Source organism: Conger conger, chromosome 9 (assembly GCF_963514075.1).
Source record: "Conger conger chromosome 9, fConCon1.1, whole genome shotgun sequence".
Classification (NCBI taxonomy): Eukaryota; Metazoa; Chordata; class Actinopteri; order Anguilliformes; family Congridae; genus Conger; species Conger conger.
The window spans coordinates 29,448,089-29,467,419 of NC_083768.1; the positions used below are offsets into that span (position 1 = coordinate 29,448,089).

A 19,331-nucleotide genomic window follows, 5' to 3' on the forward strand; every position below is an offset into this window, starting at 1 on the left:
CTCATGTGTATCCTACAGGGATGATAGGTGGCAGGATGGAATGGAGTGTGCTGAGATAGGAATGGAGGACTTGTGACACACAGGCTTGGTCTGCGAGACGATGACTGTGAAGACGAGAGCGACAGTTTGTATGTGTGCTACAGCCTTGTATCTCACTTGCTGACTAATGTCACAGCACCTTTGTCGCCAAGAATGCCTTCCTCTGTGAGCTGTTACTGGACCTTGATGAATGCAGGCCAGTACAGGACCAGCAGGGGGCGACAGAGAAGAAATAGAGTCATCTGCTCTCACATATTCAGAAACACCGTAAGAGGCCATAGATGTCCAGAGTTTGAAAAGGTGCTTTTTCTTGTGAAATATGAGAGTGCATTAAGCAGGTGTTGACATTCCCTCTGAAGCTCACAAACTGCAGTGGTTACCAAAGATACAGTTTAAACCTATGGTGCCAAAACGCTAATTTCTCCATTTGAATTTCAAAACTGAACTTCATGTGCCATTGAACCGGTCCCATAGGAATGCATGGAACCAGTAAGCAGAAGCGGAAGTCTCCAGTTCTTATATATCTCCATGGCATTACATTTGTCAGAATTAACTGGTGCAAATATGTTTTTGTTTTTAAAGGTTTATTTTTCTTTATTACAATTTTAGTAAGTTTAGGTGCTGTTCTGGTTTAACAGGTGAAATCACCGGGGTTTTGCTGAAAGTATGGAAATCTGGTCACTGAAAAGGTAAAAAATGAGAAGAACAAAGAGTTTTTTGTATCCAGATGTAAAAAATAAAAACTCATGCACAGGCACACCTCCCTAAATGGAGGTCTGAAATTATTATATGTTTCAAAGAAGCCAACTGTGTTAGGTTTTGTGAATCATATATCCTGAATGTGGCATAATGATAAAATTTGTGGTATGTTTAAATAGATTAATAAAATGTTTGAGATCTGGACATTCTGAGACCAATATCAATAATTACATTTATTAGACCATAGTTTATTGGACAGTGACATATATTTTTATTATTTTGGTTCTGGACTCTAGCACTTTGGGTTTGAAAGGAAACAATGACACTGAGGTTGAAGTGCAGACTGTTGGCCATTGTCAGAAAGGTTTTCTTCACCATAGAGTATTCTCTGGTTATCCACTACAGTGGTCTTCCTTGGTCTACTGGGTCTTTTGACACAATTGTTCACCAGTTGTTTTTCTCTTGTTAATCATGAACCAAACTGTTGACCTTTTTTTCAATGTTCCTGATTGATTGATTTTCATTTCTGAGCCTTATGACGGCCAGCTTAATTTGCATCAGCACCACTGTCTTCCTCATGTTATACCCCAGCAACAATCTCCAAAGGCAATTGCAAAGTCTAGAGTCAAGACTAGACATCAACAGCTCTCTTCTACATTCACTAACAACACAAATAAATACTCCTGCCAAACAAAACACATTTGTGAAGCCAATTCAACAAATACTTGTAGTACCTGAAAATGGGGGAGGGACCATGTACATAAGGTGTTGTCATTTCTAAACGGTTAATGTGATATGGATGAAGATATCCTGAAAGTAAAGCTGACAGTCTGCACTCACATTGCATCTATAATGCAGTCTCATTGTATTCTTTCAAACTCAAAGTGCTGGAGTACAGAACCAAAATAACAAAAAATGTGTCACTGTCCAATAAATTATGGTGCTCACTGCATGATTCATCATATGGCCATAATCTTATTATTGGCCTAATACTTATATGACCTTACCCATTTCTTTAAAAAAAATAATCTCATCACTTTTACTGGGTGGCACGGATGGTGCAGTGGGTAGCACTGCCGCCTCACAGCAAGGAGGTCCTGGGTTCGAATCCCCGTCGGCCGAGGCCTCTCTGTGCGGAGTTTGCATGTTCTCCCCGTGTCTGCGTGGGTTTCTTCCGGGTACTCCAGTTTCCTCCCACAGTCCAAAGACATGCACGTTAGGCTGATTGGAGAGTCTAAATTGCCCATAGGTATGAGTGTGTGAGTGAATGGTGTGTGTGCCCTGCGATAGACTGGCGACCTGTCCAGGGTGTATTCCCGCCTTTCGCCCAACGTATGCTGGGATAGGCTCCAGCCCCCCTGCGACCCTGATCAGGATAAGCGGGTTCAGATAATGGATGGATGGATGGATGGATCACTTTTACCACTACTTGAGTTTGGGGGGGGGAGGGGGGTGCACAAAAAATACCATATTAGCATATTACACTTCACAAATCTTGCTCTCCTGCAAATTTGTTTTAAGTCAATAAACATGGGGTAAAATGGATTCTTATAAAAGCCTATTGTTCCATATCAGTCAGAACCAATGTTTTTGTTTAAGTCCCACCACAAAATTTTCAATATAAGCAATACAAATCCTGCTCTCCTTCAAAAAGAAACAATGCTAAGAAAGTTTCCAAGCATGTTCAGTTATACCAGATAATGCTCTTACATGTTCTTAATAATACAAAACCATTACTTGTAAGAGCATGCAAACACAACATTTAAAATTTAAATGTAAATGTATTCAAATTTCTTGTTTTAATAACACAAATTCAGAAGCTGTGCATGTGCACACCACTTATGTTTAAAACTAGATTAACAATGCCAGTGCCAGCTCTATCAGGAAAATAACACTATACCTACAATTGAATTGGATGGAAGACATCAGTGAAGGAATACACCTGTTGTAACAAAATATGCAAAAGAATAATCACTAAGTGTGGATATGAGAGTTCCGAACTGCATGGTTTCCCAGTACGAATGTTGAATAAAGCCTGTCTTTCCATATGCAAGGTGTTTGTAATTGAAAGACAATAGAGCCCTCGCTTTCTCAGGGTATCGTCTTAACAGCGTCATTCTCATGTGACGGCCAAAAAAGCAAGGCCAATAATCACATCTCCCTTACAGTGGTAGGAAAATACATTGAGAAGCTGAATGTACACTTGGCCGATAGTAATATGTAGTTGACAGATGCTCAAATTCACAAGAACAACACCATATAGAGGGAGGATCAATGGGGAATCAATGCTATGGATACAGCTAACATGGACCATTAAGGCCCCTAAATAACTCATCCATAAATGTAGATTGTCAGCTGTTGTTCTGAACGGTTGCATTATATACTAAGGACTAGAATGTCCTGTAATATTCAAGAGGAGGTTGAATGATGAAATTTACGACTTTACAGTATCACACATATACAGACACCCGGAATTATACATAGAAACACACAAATTTGTACTTCTATGCATAGAAGTACAAATTTCTACATGTTTACATTTGTCAATTCATTGAAATGGCCAATTTAAACATGAACAAAATTAAACATAGGTTAGTATAAAAAGGCAAGAAACTTTTTGACAATCATTCATCCCATGCACATTTTGAGGAACATGGGACAATCCTCTCCAACACAGGAACCTAATATTTTTGCTCTCATTTCAGATGTGACCAGGTTTTCTATAGAGCGTTCTTGGGGCATTATCTAAGGAGCTTCAAGTGCATGCGAGTGTTTTCTTTTCAGACTGTGTGCAATAATGATGCCCTTGGTCGAGCTCTGATCTTAAATTTAATCGTTGGACTTTAATAAGCATTTCCAGTCACAGGGAGCGCTCAAACCACGCGAATAACCCAGGCGGCTTCTGCCCGCCATCGAAAAGGCGCAGTTTGCACACTTGTCCCATCGCGTTCAATCTGTAGGTAGCAACTTGAGCGCATGCGCAGTACTTGTAGATTCGATGTCTGCTTCTCCGGGTGTTTGAACAGGAAGGCGGACATGTTTGTCGTGCAGGGAGAAGAACTCGGGCACCTTGTGCTTTTCAAAGAAGATCGAGTTAATGCTGAATTATCCTAATAGAATCTACAGGATTCAACGCGTGTGCAGAGGCCACAGCCTTCGCTCTTTGAAAATGAGAGGTGTAGAGGAGAAGGACTACGAAGAAACGCTTTATTAAGACTGCATTTCAAACTGATCGAATTTTGGAGCTGAAGTTTTTTCGCTACTTTTACCTTGCAGCTGTCAGACCCGTTTGGCTTTTTTCCCCCCATAAGGCCCCTTCATATGGATACAGGCCTGGAGTAGACTAGTTGTCGGTAGTTACTTTTATGAGTTATGTAAAACGGACCTTTTATCTTTTAAAATACTGAGCACAGTTGATCCTGGCTATGGCTCCGGCTGTACAGGGAAGCTGATCTTGCTGGCTATCTGTTGCTCTTTTTCTTTTGTGTGTATGTGGCTGAAGTTGTCAATCAAACTTCGCTAGCTAGCTAGCAATCTTGGGGAAACGAGAAGAAAAAGTGAACTGTATTTTCTTAAAATGTTACTTTCGGTCATCCTAGATCTCGTTAAATGTCTTGAGTGTGAAAAACGCATAAGACACAATGTTTTTTTGATTAGTTCGATATAACTAACTTAGAAGACGACTGTTTACTGAAAAGCAAACGAGAGGGAAGTTGCTGGCTAGCTAGCAAGATTTTTTTAGTATTACAACGGCGTGGAACTCGACTTGACAGCAAAAATGTCTGCTGGCGAAAGTTTGGAGGCTCGGTTTGAAAAAATCGATGCCATGCTGAAGGACCCGCAATCAGAAATTAATACTGATTGTTTACTGGTAAGTTTCGCCTATTTAAACTATATTTAAATGCAAATGAGTGTTGTTTATATTTGTTACAGGGGATATTTGTTTGTTAGCTAACTAACTAGCAGTCTTTGTTGATGGGTAACGTGCCTGGATAGTTTTAGCAATTTTTACGACTTCTCTGTGCATCTGAATGGAAAATTAACACAAATTACCTGTTGGAATGCCCACTGAAAAAGAGTCAAGCTTAGTGTGCAATCTTTGCGAAATTGTCTCGATAGGGGAAAGTTTATGGTTGTAACGTTACATCTGAAGATGCAATTTTAGCTAACTAACGTATATAACTTAATATAAATAATGCCATCCAGTTAAGTGAGTATGCTGACGTCTGGTTGAGAAATGTTATTGCTAACTTCAGAAACACTGCAACTTTTAATTCTGGTTACTTAGCAGTTAGCCACTTGCTGGCGTTAGCTCGTTATGAAGAAGTAACAGAAGAGTATTTTAATGGCGTTTTGGATAAGCTGGTATTTCTAGCTAGCGTGTTGTCTGACCTTTTTTGCTAGGCAGCAAACTAACGTTAACTTGCAAGTTAATTAATTGAACTTGGTTCGAATTTTGCGTACACTAATTCATGAATAAATTACGCGAGAAGGTAACTTCGATATCAAGCTGAGCCAATAACTTCTGTATCTTGAACACTAGCTAGCTAGCTAATTGCTTAACGGAACACAGAGTAAGGTCACAATTCTCGAATAGCTAGCTAGCAAGCTAACGTGGGATATCTTTAGTGAATCTAGATTGTTTGCTAACTTCCAGCGCCGTGTATTTGAAATGCAGTGTTAGCGCGACCATTTCATACTAATGAAAGTGTTTCTAACTGGTTAGGTACTGTTAATACTTAGCCAATGTCCGTGCTGACTTCGCTTGAATGGCTTTAGTTAACGTTAGCTAGACACTCGCATGAGAATGGAATTGTGTTTTTAAAGCGCTTATTTAGGAATAGCTGACAATAGCTGTTGTAAAAACCGAATTTTGCCTCAACATTTTACACAAATTGGTGTCTAGTAAGTTAAGCAAGTTAACGTAGGTGGGTTGTTAGAGGCAGATGACCACAATAAATCCGAGATGACATGTTTATTCTGAGCATGTGGGGTCATGTGTCTTTCTACCAGAAGCAAGAATTTATAAATTAATTTATACATTTCTTACGCCGTTCATTGTTAAATTATTAAATGCTTTTCATTTAAGAAGTTGGCGGCTCTTCCTAACAGTCATGTGAATGCAGTCTCCCTGGGGGACTATCTACTTTACTGCATCAGCAGAGTTTGCTGTCAGTTGATGCTTCCTTCAAGCGTGGGTAGCATTTGAATCCTTAGGCCATAGGTATATTAATCAGGAGAAATGATCTCATAACTTATACATTAAGTAGATGTGTAATATATTTTCGTCGGTGGAGTATAATTAAGTTATCTTGATTCATATTGATAGGGTTGCATTTCTGCACAGTATCAATTAAAGTGTGTTTAGAACAATATTTTCTTGCCAACTGCGCCACCTACCTTGACTTGGTGCACGTAGTTACTAAATTTGTAGCTTCTATAACTAAATATGGAAAGAAATAGCTGGGCTAAGTTCATGACCAAGTTCATCTTGTGGTACATTGGGCACATTGGTTCATGTCTTATCTGAAACTAGTCTTCAGAATGCGATAGCCGATTGGTGCTGTACTCAATGAAAGTGCTGTTAATTCACTACAAAAGCTTAGTTTATAAAACTTGGTCTTGTATGAAATAAAAATTCATTTGGTTTTCTGTTTTATTTAATGTAAGATAGATCCACAACTGTGCCAGGATATAATATTGGAAGATTGTATTTTCGTCACATTTTCAAGTCCACTTTAATCAGATACTTCAGTGGAAAATTCCAGGATCCATAATATTCTCTCCTGCCTTTTCCATGATTAAGCTTAGAGCGTAGTTTGGGAGACTCCTAATTCACATGAGATGAATTCTCAATCAGATGAGACTTGAAGCTTGGATTGCCTGTGCAAACATGCTTTTGATGCTGACATGTCATTTGTGAAAAATGAAGTTACACTGCGGCTAGTAAGAACGGCTCCAGATTTGAGGTTACGTGGACTAGGATCCCAATGAATATTGCCGCCCCCTGCCACACTGTCTTGTGGGGGGAGTCGCTCAGGTGCCCCTCCACTTGCCCCCGGCCCCCTTTTCTCAGCGATCTGGAGAGCCGTGATGGCCGGCCTCGGTGGACCGCCCCCCACCCCGTCGCATGTCTTCACCGCACCTGTCCGTTCTCCTGCCCATGGTGCGCTCAACCACCCATTATGGCCGACACGCAGAAACGCGGCATTAATCCGGCAAGGTCAGCCGCACTGCTGACACGCCTGACTGCCAGCCCTGTTATCTGACTGGTATGTGTCTGTCAGAGCTCGGAGGAAGCACAGGAGTCTCTCAGGTCACATGCACTCAAGTGCGCCCTCCAAACACCTACTCAGCTCACTATTATTGTCAAATCATTATCGGACCTCATGCGCATGTTGGCATAGCGTGGCCCCTGGAAATATTTGTTATCCGTTTTGTGTGTACCAAAGTGTTTACTGTCATAAGTGTGTTCTGATTCCCATGTACTGGTGATTTTTGTGGCAGTATCTTATATATACTATGATGGGCTTGCTAGATGCCCGTGCTGAATAAATAATAATGGTCACATCCAGGAGTGCATATAAGCTATAGCACCTCTCTGTATGAATCTGCATAGTAACGTGAGGTGAGTTTGTAAATACAAATGTTTCCTTTCAGTTATAGATGGAATTGTTTATGGGCATTGATCTAGGGCATTGACAAGCCTGTGTACTGTACCACTGAGTGCACAATATGTTCCTTGCACACAGTGCCTGTGTTTTGGTTATTATACAGGGAAGAAGGTCCAAAGGAAATCCAACTTCTGTCCACAATGACATAATCTTCTAAATAGAGAGTTTTGGAATGTTAGTGATATGGCTCTTAAATGCATTGGAGCTGTCTTTTTCATGGAACTTGAAGTGGAAATAAGTGTTTTGTTCCTTTGCAAAAAAAGGAACTGAACGTATTAAACGTATGTGAATGTCAGCTAATCAGTGTATTCTGTAAATGAGTACCAAGCATTTTTTTTTTATCCACCAGCATAAGAGTGCAGGATTCATCATCACAGAGGTTTTCCTTGTCAGTCATTTTTGTACGAAAGTCTGCAATTTTGCCAAGACTTTCAATTTATGTCAAAAACATTGTGTTGAATCACAACTTTGATTATGTACGGGGAACCGCACCTTAAGAACAAGCAAGTTTTTTGTTTATTTATTAAACCTTTCAAATTCCAGATTTGAGGAAACATCTGTTGAATAGCTCAGAATTAGTAGTGTTATTTTAATTTATTTGGGATTTGTTTCACTGGAATACAGTTAACTCCCATCATTGCCTTCCAGTGGGACAAAACTGCCCCAGCAGAGAAACGGTAGTGCCTCTTAAGGGTTAACCATGATTCTCCCTTTGAGGCTTGGATATGACCGTCTCTCAGTCCTCATGATCGTTACTCGCAGGCCTTCAGGGAGGCTGGCCGAAATGTGACTGTTCCTTTTTTTAAATGCATTTTTCAACCTTTGTCCATTCGGGCCTTCTCCTTCACAAGGGGTGCTGTGAGTTACACTGATTTGCAGAGTCAAGTCCTTGTTTTGAAAAGATTCCAGGCGTGACATTTAAGAAAGATAACGGAATGCAGTGGAAGATGCTGGAATCCAAACAAACGGAAAAGCACTCAGCAGAGCAGTTTTGATTATGTAATGGCAGAGAGCATTCCCACTGTTTCACAGGAAAGGCCTTAGACCCTTTGAGTTCATTCAGTAGTTAGCCATGTCCTCTGCTGAGCACAACTGCTCCATCTCAAACTTTCCACTGGTATAGTTTCCTTTAAAAGCCCTTGTCATTTTCACTTGTGTTGGGTGAAGTGGACTTTGTTTGGAGATTGTTTTCCATGGACCTGGTTTGCCTACGGCTGGTGCGAGATAACACTTGACATGATAGCAGAGCCCTGGCTTTGAGGCCATTTGGCACAATGGACAAGGTCTTCTTGATCTTCCTGTCTTTCTAGCCTGGACCGAGGTTTAATGCCTGCTATCAAAGGCTGTAGTCTGGCGCGAATCAGCCTGCAAGGGTTTCCTGGGACTTTCAGGTATGCCTCAGCTTCCCCCCACAGCATCCTTGTAATCGGAGTGACACATACCACAGGTGCCAATGAGGGCACGGCCAACACCCCCACCGCATCCACTATTCTGGATTTTCAAATCTCGGTTTGGACAAAAACGTGCTCCTCTTGTCCGGCAGACCTTCCTCCCTGCCCCAGGAGCGTGGCGACTCAGACCCACAACTCACTCGAGCTGCTTCAGAATCCTAATGATGAAACCGCAGTGAAGACTGCGTTTCAGAAGCTACCGAACACAAGCATTTTTTTTTTTTTTTTTTCTCTCCCTCAAGTGGTCTCTGATCGATGAATGGAGGCTTTTGCTTCCTCCCTGCCCCCCTTCCTCTACACCACCCACAGCATAATAAAATTCCATTCCAATCAAATAACCTCTTGTCTGCATCTCGCCCAGCGTTTCAAAAGGCCGTTTTTCATTTCTCTGCTTCGTCCGTAATGTGCAGCAACATGGGAGTTCTCGAGGGCAAAGTGTGTACTTAACACATTAACTAAATTGCAATGGAAAGTTAGGCGGCGCTTGCCTTTCCAGTATTCCTGAGTGGCACACTTATAAACAGAGGGTGGAATTATGCGCCGAAAGAAGAGATTTTTGACAAGGTGGCTCCTTATCCAGGAATCCAGATTTAAAGTGATTTGTGAGTTTCGTTTTCACAGGTTTTGTTGAGGGTGGGATGTGGCTGTTTTATTCCACTTCCTTTGAAGCACAGAGCAGAATACAGGGCTGAGTTGACTGCTGGTGTATGCTGCTGTGTACTTGATGGTTCCATCCCTTATGCATGGAGGAGAAAGGCTGCAGGGGTGGTGAGAAGATGGTAGAACAGCGCAAGAAGCACCCTCATATGAAAAAGGACCCTAAACTGTTCAGCCTTAATTTAGGATATTCTGGGTTTTTTGTTGGGGCGGCACGGATGGTGCAGTGGTTAGCACTGCCGCCTCACAACAAGGAGGTCCTGGGTTCAAATCCCCGTCGGCCGGGGCCTCTCTGTGTGGAGTTTGCATGTTCTCCCCGTGTTTGTGTGGGTTTCCTCCGGGTACTCCGGTTTCCTCCCACAGTCCAAAGACATGCAGGTAAGGCTGATTGGAGAGTCTAAATTGCCCATAGGTGTGAGTGTGTGAGTGAATGGTGTGTGTGCCCTGCGATGGACTGGCGACCTGTCCAGGGTGTATTCCTGCCTTTCGCCCAATGTATGCTGGGATAGGCTCCAGCCCCCCTGCGACCCTGTTCAGGATAAGCGGGTTAAGATAATGGATGGATGGATGGGCTTTTTTGTTTTCAAAGTTCCACCTAGAGAAAGAATCCATTTCTGAACGTTTTTTCTGTTGGTTAGGGTTAGAGACCAGACATCTACAGTTGCAGTGTTGTCATTTTTGATGAGCTTAAAATGTCTGCGAAGCATTCATATTTGTGACTAAAAGTTGAGGACCGAAGGACTTAACTGAGGCCGTAGTTTTGTTGGGCAAGTTTCTGTCCAGTTCTTCTCTGGCCAGAATGCCCAGCATTGCCTGTCTTGCCAGAGGTATTATAACTGTGTGTGTGTGTGTGTGTGTGTGTGTGTGTGTGTGTGTGTGTGTGTGTGTGTGTGTGTGTGTGTGTGTGTGTGTGTGTGTGTGTGTGTGTGTGTGTGTGTGTGTGTGTGTGTGTGTGTGTGTGTGTGTGTGTGTGTGTGTGTCAGGAGACAGCTTGCTGTAGGCTATATTATCACAGCAGAAATGGACTCCACCCAGTTGCCCTACTCCCTCTGGGTGTTGCCCACTGCACAGGTTGATCTCTCAGTGACAAGAGGGAGGAGCCACTGAGAACAAACTCAATGAAATTATTCTTAGGCTGATGTGGTTTCTACTCTTGATATGCTGCTGTGCTGTACGGTTTGCTTTGTATTTGGGACACCTCAGCACAGTTGTGTAAAAACACATTCAACCTCTTGCCTATTTCTGTGATTGCTAGGCAGGCGTCAGTTGTTGGGCTCAGGATCTGTTGCCTTTTCCTGGTGGGCCTTGTGCAGCCCAGGCCACAGACTATAGCTCCTGCAGACAGCAAAAGATTATTTTACTCTTTGGAAAGCTATGTTCAGCTACTGTGATCTTAGACTTTGAATAAACTGTGAAATAAAATAAAAAAAGTCAGCCTATAGTATGTACCTCTAGTTTGATTGTCTTTCCCCTCGATATTCCTCCAGCGGTTGTACAAGCTTCACCCCTGTTTGATACACTGAGGTAAAAGTTCTGGGTCACCTCTCAACAACCATCTTGCATACGGTGATCACACATTCTCTGAGTGTAAAGGCCATTTCTTCTAGTGTGACACTTGTGGCTTCTTTGCAAGGAGGAAAAATATTACCTCAAAGTTTGCAGTCATGTAGCATTCAGTAAAAGTATGGTAATGTGGCAGGAAGCCGCTTCTCCCTAATGTTGCTTGTATAACTGCCAAACCTGTAAATATGACATCCCTTTGAGGCAAAATGTTGAACATCTTTTCTCTGGTGGTTTTAGAGGGTTTTTTTTTTTTATAGTGAATGGTTCTTGGAAGTCTTGTCTTGTTGCCCGCAGCCACTAGCCTGTTAAGTATTGTATTGTTCTGCTGCTTTGTCTTTTTCAAGAAAGTTGCCGTTAGCCCGCTCAGAAGTTATTCAAAAAAAGGATAAGCCTTTTCTCGGACAAAGGGACCATCGTTGAACTCTGCAGTAAGAGCTGGAAAAGAAACGTAAATGACCCAAAAGATAATTTTCCGAGATCCTTCAGTCGATGTGTCTATTTGTTGAGCTGCTTCCTCGAGCTATTACACATGCACCCCAAAAATGCAGCGCCTGTTTTACGACCAGCTCACTTGTGGTATTTTTCCACTGATAGTGCTGGGAGTATTTTTAGGCCCGTGCAGCAGCCTGAGTTCTCACCCCCTGGCCCTGGTCCTTCTCAGGCTGTGGCTGCGGTGGGCTGTCCTCCGTTATCGCTCAAGCGGTGACAAACGAATCTGGCCCGCACCTTCCTCTCAAAACTGGCTTTCCTGAATTGTGACTGGGGGGCTGGGCTGGCTCTGGTAGCCCATTATCTCTTTCCAAAATGAGGACCATCAGGGGGCTCGTCTGTCGTGCTAGCGTCCCCTCCCCCACTGAGCGCTGTCCTCCAGGGCTGGCTTCTCTAAGCTGCTCGGACAGGCATGATTCTAAGAATTCAGGCCAGGATATTCGCCTGCGTTATGGGGCAACGGCCCGACTGAAGCGCGACTCCCCTGGTTGTCCGCTCCGCATCCCGCCTGAGCGCTCCTGCCGACAGGACCGAACAGACTCGCAAGGGAAGGCCTCAGGTCCCAGGGGAGAAAGCATTCTCAGAAATGAATTGCCTGGAAATGAAATAGAAATGTTATATTTATACATCTTAATTGCTAGTCGCCAGGGATGTAATCACATGGTTGGTGAAGGCGACTCTAGGCCTGGCGTACTGCAGTAGTGGAATTGATTTGTTGGAACTTGCCTGGTATGGGCTCAGAGATAGGAGAGGCTCCTGGCAGAACATTTGTTGTACACGGGGGACTCCATTTTCTTCAAACTCTGTTCCTCTTGATTTTCTTTTTTCGGAAAACCGTAGTGATACTCCATACTATGTGTTTATTTTTAATTTTTTCTTGCTCGCTTGAACATTATCACAGATGTGGCACTTTGCTTGAAAACAACAAAAACAAAATGGTGTTTACAGTCATGTAAACGTTTCTTTCATGTAAAGAAAAAAGGTTTTTTTTCTGCTTGTAGCAGAACTAAATAGTCAGCGTGACAGTGTTGGACATAACCTTGTTAAAGCAATAACCGTAGAGTGATGTCACTGTTTCCTTATATTAAAGGTACAATAGGTAAGATTTTTGTGTTAAAACATTGTTACAAGACCATTGTAAATCCCTTCCTATCATTGAAAAAAGGCTCCCTGACATCTTGACTCGCCCTCTGCCTGTGTTTATAGTCCTTAAATTCGGGTTTCAAAGTGTACATTTGTTGGCCCGTTGCTCTTTATCAAAACATTACAGTTCAAGCTCATTAGTTGACAATTGGTTTAAACTGCCACAGCCAATGGCGTGGGGGCTTATTCTCATGTGGCTGCTGAAATTGCACTCCAGACAAGCGATCACAGAAACTCTGTATACTATTGCTTATTATCCAAGTGAAGACTACACATCTAATTCTAAAACCATACCAGTTTGTCATCGGTAGCAACAAACAAATTAGCTTGACGAATTTACAAATATCCACTTACGATAAAATATGGGCAATACAAACATAGTCGCGGTTAACCAAGCGTTGTGCTTCAGGTGGATAATTTAAAATTCTGGAAACGAACTAATAGCTAGTAGCAGCTGGTATTGTTTTTTAACTAGATAAGCAATAGTATATAGAGTTTCAGTGATCGCTTGTCTAGAGTGCAATGTGGGCAGCTACATGTTCCTTTTATCTCTTTGTGTTCAATAATCCATGTTTAGCTAAACCTTTATTTCTCTCAAACTAAGTTACAGTTGCATCGTTTGTGGTGGGCTATTATATCTTAGTTATATAGCCAGCTAGTTATATAGCCAAATAACTTGCTTGCTCACAATATAGCTGGTTAGCTAAAGTGAAAACTTTGATACCTGAAAATACAAAAAAAAATTATAATAGTGTTGTGTAACATACCAAAGTGATAAAGTCACCTGAACATTTTCTTACAAGAACACTGCAAAAAGACAGCAGGCTCTGTTGCATTTGTCAGTGTCAGCTTTCCAAAACAGTTCACGAGAACACTGAACTGTATAATAACGCTTTATATTACGTATTATATTCATAGACTGTGGGAAGCTTAAACAGTGTTGTGGTGTGAGGTCGTCTGTTGTTGCAATTCCTATCTTGACCATTAGGAGTCCAAAATGACCTCTTGTACCTTTAAGGCCATTGAGATGGTTGTGGACTACTGTAGTTTTGAGTCAAGCAAAGAGTATAGTCAGAGGAGTGCAATAAAGATGATCCCCTGGGCCTCTGGCCTGGGTGGGTTTTTAAAATATCCATTAATAGTATTGTTAGCAAATGCTTTTGCATTTTTTGAGAAATTTGGCAAGAAAGAATATTAGGGAAGAGGGCCACTGTTCTTGGACATGGAGTCCCGTACACCCAGAAAGGCTTCTGCGTAATTACACATGCTCATATTGCCATGCATACAAGCTCAGTGGAAAAAGAACCCTGGCACTGCAAGCGGGCTATCTGCAGCTGGATGAAGAGGAAATTGTGGATGACTGGCACCTAGAGCAGTTAAAGGGTTGAAGTCAGTCATATGACTGGAATTTTATTATGACATCATCCAGTCTCTGTGGAACAACCGTGACTACTGGCTCACGTGTGCAGGTCATACGAGCTGGGAAAGTTGCGGATAATAAGCTACGAGCCAGCACATTCGCCGTCCGCCGTTCTGTTGCCCAAATTCTTCTGTGTCTTTTGGTTGTAAACCGCCCTGGTCAGCTGTTTACTCTCACTCGGTCACATTTTTAGCCCATAAGACAACAATGGTCAGTGCTATTCATAGGCCGCCGTGCCCCTCACTCACTGAGCATGTGCAGGAATGCAGATGGAACAGTGCAGCCATCTGATAAATTTTGCTTGCCTCCATTTCAAACGCAGGGCGCTTCCTGTTTTAGTTCTCCAGACTTTGGTTTGCCTTGCTTCGTCTTTGTCTTGGAAGTGGAGCCCTTCACCGTTACTGTGGCTTGGCCAAAGGCTCTGGTTTTCACAAGTTTGAAATGAAAGTGTTGGGATGGCATATTGCGGTTACAGGCGAGGTCTTTTTTCCACAGACAAGGTCTTGGGTCCTGGTAAGGGCTGACTAGGGTTGAGTCGGCTGGGAAGGTCTTGGCCTGCCAAGGAGAAATGAATGCTCTTCTGTTTGCAAAAGCTCAATTGTATTTTAACATCCATTTATGACAGGGTTTCTCACTATGGGTCCTCATAAGGAAAAGGAATGTCTTTTTTGTGTGTGTGAGGACGGCAGCTTGTGTTCATGGCCGTTTCTTAGCAATGGGGTGGTGGATACACAGTGTTTCTAGGTAGGCGTTCTGTTTCCTGTAAATGGAAGTAAAGCAGCCGTGTGCAAGTGCTTGCATACCAAGTGCAATTGACAAGCGGAGGCGAAATATTTAGATACATCATCAAAATGAAGATGACATTGCTTTGGATGCAATGGAGAAATAGAAAGCAGAGGGGCATCATGCTTCTAACGTGTGTGCGTGCGGGAGACATCAGGAATCTGCAGCTTTTGAGAATGGCAATGGTTGCCAGAATTGCTGGATCAAGGTGCTCATGAAACAGATATCCACAGTGAGAGTGCCGTGTTATCCCTGCATTTACAGTTAAAACAGCCCTGTTTCGACTGATTATAATGTTCTCAATTCAAACATTCTGATAATCTAACAAACACTACGGGTGCCTGAATGCAATGGTTCTAGAACACTGATATTCTAATTTTTTTCTCCAGAAAACCTACTCTTGAAAAGGGTTAGTGGATGCTTCAGGGGACCCTCTGTGAATTATCTCCACCGCCATGTCCTGTTCAGAAACCACGCCGTGCCCAGTTCAGAAACCACGCCGTGCCCAGTTCAGAAACCACGCCATGCCCAGTTCAGAAACCACGCCGTGCCCAGTTCAGAAACCACGCCATTGCCAGGCCCTTCCTTTTCAGCTTTGCAAAAGGCAATTCTCCCAAGTCACTGACTCTTGGAAAGGAGTCCAAGAAAATGTCCTAGAAAAGGCATGAGAATCAATCCTTCCTGAAAACGTTGAGGCAGTGGGCAGTGTAGATTAATGGTTAGGGAACTGGGGTTGCAGGTTCAATTCTCAGGTAAGACAATGCTGTTGTGCCCTTGAGCAAGATCCATAAACCAGGATTGCTTCTGTATATATATGTAGTGGGCTCCAGCCACCCTTTTTTCCATTATTGCCACCCTTAATAAAAATGAGGAAAAAAGGTAACACCCATAATAATCGATACATTATGCTTAAACATGGGACAACTGTATAAAACGATAGTTTTCCCAACTATATTAAATACTTAATATCTTCTCTTTGTGAAATTGCCAATACAATTTTACATTATTTAGTTATTCTCAGTCTATGTGTCATTCCAGCCAAGGAACTATGTGTCATTCCATCACTTCCTGTTTCATGAGAGTGTATAAATGAGGTAACAAGCATGCAGAATCCCTTCGTCATCCATCAGCAAAAAGCTTAATCAGACGAGCCGAAACTGTGAATTCAGAAAAGGGCAGTTACAGTACCATCACAAGTCTGGTAATGAGTATGAAAAATGGCACGTGGCACTGTAAATAAAATGAATAAAATCTGGAGTTTGCCACATGTCATTGGAATTATGACTGGAAGAGAGGGATATGGTCAGATGAGACCAAAATTGAATGTTTTGGCCATACACACCATCAACATGTGTGGCGGCAAAAGAGAAATGCCAACAAGGAAAAGCATCTCATTCCTACTGTGAAATATGTCACTGGGTCATTGTTTTGTAGATGTTTTGCTGCCAGTGGTCCTGGTGCACCATTTAAGATCAGTGGCACAATTAATTTAACGAAGTACCAGGGCATTTTGTCCGAAAATCTGGTTGTCTGCTAGGAAGCCTAGACTTTGTTGGAGGTAGATTGTCCACCAGGAAATTGATGATAACCAATACATTTCTACAGTTTATATTATGTTTTGCGCATGTATCTGAAGGGTGCCAATAATTCTGGAGGCCACTGTATATATCCAGCTGTATAAATAGCAACTGTGTAAAATGCAGAAGCTGTGTGTCGGTTGCTTTGGATAAGTGTCTGCTAAATGCCTGAAAAGTAATGAAATGTAAAATGAAGGAAAAAAATCTATTCTTAAACCTGGATTGCTTCAGTATATATCCAGCTGTGTAAATGGATACTATGTAAAATGCAGAAGCTGTGTGTCAGTCACCCTGCATCGGTGTCTGCTGAAATAAATGAAATGTAAAAGGAGGAAATCGATCTGGAATATCAGGTTTCTCTATAGCTTGGCAGAACGGTCTTCATGGATGCAAAAACAGAGAGGCCCTTGCTTTGTACACAGCCGGGCCGGAGAGATGTCACCATGACGTCACCGTGCCGGGAGGCTGAATGGCGGCATTGTGCTGGAATTCAGCGGTCACTGGGGAGGTGGCAGTTGGAAACGTGGAGTATAAACATGCCGAGGTTGCACCATCCACCCGGTTTCGGCGCAGACAGGCACGGGATGTGGCTGCCGGTGGAAAGTTTAGCTTCCCTGTCTGGAAAAAGTTCTGTGCGTTTTCCTGCCACTCCATACCAATAATGATACTTCTTGTGTCTCGGCTACCTTAAGATGTACCTTTCTTTGTACAAATTTTGTTGTTAAATATTGTTAGCGTGAAGTGCCAGTTTGAATAGGCTTGTTCCATTTTAGGATAAAAAAAAAAAAAAAAAGTTTTCATTTTTTAGTATGTTTTCAATTGGACATCATGCAAAATGAAGGATAGTTACCTGCTGGATACAGTGGTGTGGTGATGATTTTCAAGTTTGTGGTCTAAAGCAAGAAGAAACACTGTGGATGGCTCCAAAGCAACTTGCACACAGTGAAGTTTGTACACAAAGTGCAATGACGCAATCAGAGATGCCCACCAAGCACAAACCCTGAAGTCTGCCTCCTCGCGAGAGTAACATGTTGAAGCGACTGCCTCTTGTGACATTGCAGATCTCTCAGAAATGCCTTAGTCACACAGTTTCAGACTGCATGAAGCTGATTCAATTTAGTGTCATCTGGTTATTGTTCAGGACCAACCCTTTCCATTGCATTTCAGTTTCACATCGTAGACTGTGAATTTATGCTTAAAATACAGCTGAATATTCAGTAATTGAATGAATACAGCAGTAAAAGTAAATATGTCATATGATTATCTAGAAACTAGATAATCTAGAAATCCAAAGCCAGAAAAAGCACAAGAAGAAATTAACTGGATTTAGGAAAAAACAAAACTGATTTCATAGGATGTCCTGACATGGCTGCCTTACATTACCAAAGAAGACATTGTACCCAGTATGTAAGCTCAAAATCTTTTCTCTCCATGCTACACTGGAAAAAAATGATAGCGTTTTGATTGTTATAGTAGCAAAAATGCGGAATTGCAGCCTTGGAGGTCTTGCAGTGGGTCATGTTACCCACAATGCAGTTCAGCAGCTTACCCCTGCTTTGCGGTTTTTGTGTTTGTCCTCTCTCGGTTACATGAAAAAGCATTTTCTGAGATTACCTTTGCTCCTTTCTTTTCCAGACTGTAACAGTATACCTAATTAAGGTTGAGTTTCTGCGTTTTCAGCCCTGACATGCTTTTGTGCCCGCTCTTCGGAGCAGGCTTCCTGCCATTGGCCAAAATGGATGCCTTCTGGTAATCCGATTGGTTGACCGTGCAGCCCCTTGGGCAGCACCCTATCACTCTGCAGCTAAGCGGTAGCAGCTGCCCGGCTAATTAGGCACTTGTCCGGTCGTGCCGCCACGGCGTACATCGGAGATGAAACAGCCGACGGGCGTGTAATTAACTGAAATATGTCCGCGTGAAGAAGGCTTCAGCAGCCCGCCGCATCTGGCTGCAGATCCAGATCCGTGGCTGGTTTTGGCAGCGGCAGGCTATCGGGCTGGAGCCCTGCAGAATAATTGGGGTGTCTGTGACCGCCAGCACCATATAAGGGAGGCAGATTTACCGGGCAATTAACTGAAACGGGCTAAGGTATTTTTAAAATCTGGAGTTGGGAGTGTTGCTCGCTCTCCTGTTTCTGCCACTGTCGGCAGAGAAGAGATGAAAGGACTGAGTTGGACAACTCTTGTGCAGCGCAAGACCCTAAAAAATGTAATCCAACTTTCATGTGTGTACCTGGACTGACTTTTTTGGTAATTTCCCTTTATGTGGTTTTCAGTGTTGCTCCTGCTCTGTGTTCTGGACGTTTGAGGGGTAACACCCCCCCCCCCCCCCCCCCCCAAGCCTCACGCTCGGCACTGTAATGACTGAGATGTCCAGACGTTCTGAGAGATTAGACCTAGCTGAGCCCAAAGCCCCAGGAGGCATGTCATTTAAAGCTATAGATTATGCAAGCATGTCTATCTGCAAAGGCTCACCGTCTGGAAAGAAACACTGTCACCAGATCAGAACCAAAGGCTAAGGAAAATCTGAGGATAAGTCTGGAACAAGGGACGAAAAAAGCACATACCAGTCAGCATTTACCCCAAAATATGGGTTAAAAAAAAGTGGCCCAGTCAATTCTCAAAAAGGTGGATCTAACCTTCACATTCTTTTCTCCTGGAACAAAACAAGGCCTCTGCTCTCTGGATGTTCTGCCTTAGTTAATAATGGTCAGACGCAATGTTGCAGAAACGGGACCTGGAGTGGGGGGGAAGAGGAACGGGGGGGCTGTGCCCCTCTTACAGCCACCCCTCCCATCCCCCCTCTGTACTGTTCTGCCACTTACACAACTCCTACT

At 42.8% G+C, this 19,331-nt stretch overlaps 1 protein-coding gene across 2 annotated transcripts in view; it reads left to right on the forward strand.

Annotated features, from left to right (window-relative positions):
* Positions 1-3,760: 3,760 nt before the first annotated feature.
* Positions 3,761-19,331, forward strand: part of rock1 (Rho-associated, coiled-coil containing protein kinase 1) — a 65,944-nt gene continuing 50,373 nt past the window's right edge. For both annotated transcript variants that reach the window (XM_061254198.1, XM_061254197.1), the window contains exon 1: positions 3,761-4,609. In XM_061254198.1, coding sequence (XP_061110182.1) covers positions 4,517-4,609 — 93 coding nt within the window. In that variant the 5' untranslated portion in view covers positions 3,761-4,516. The remainder of the gene's footprint in view (positions 4,610-19,331) is intronic.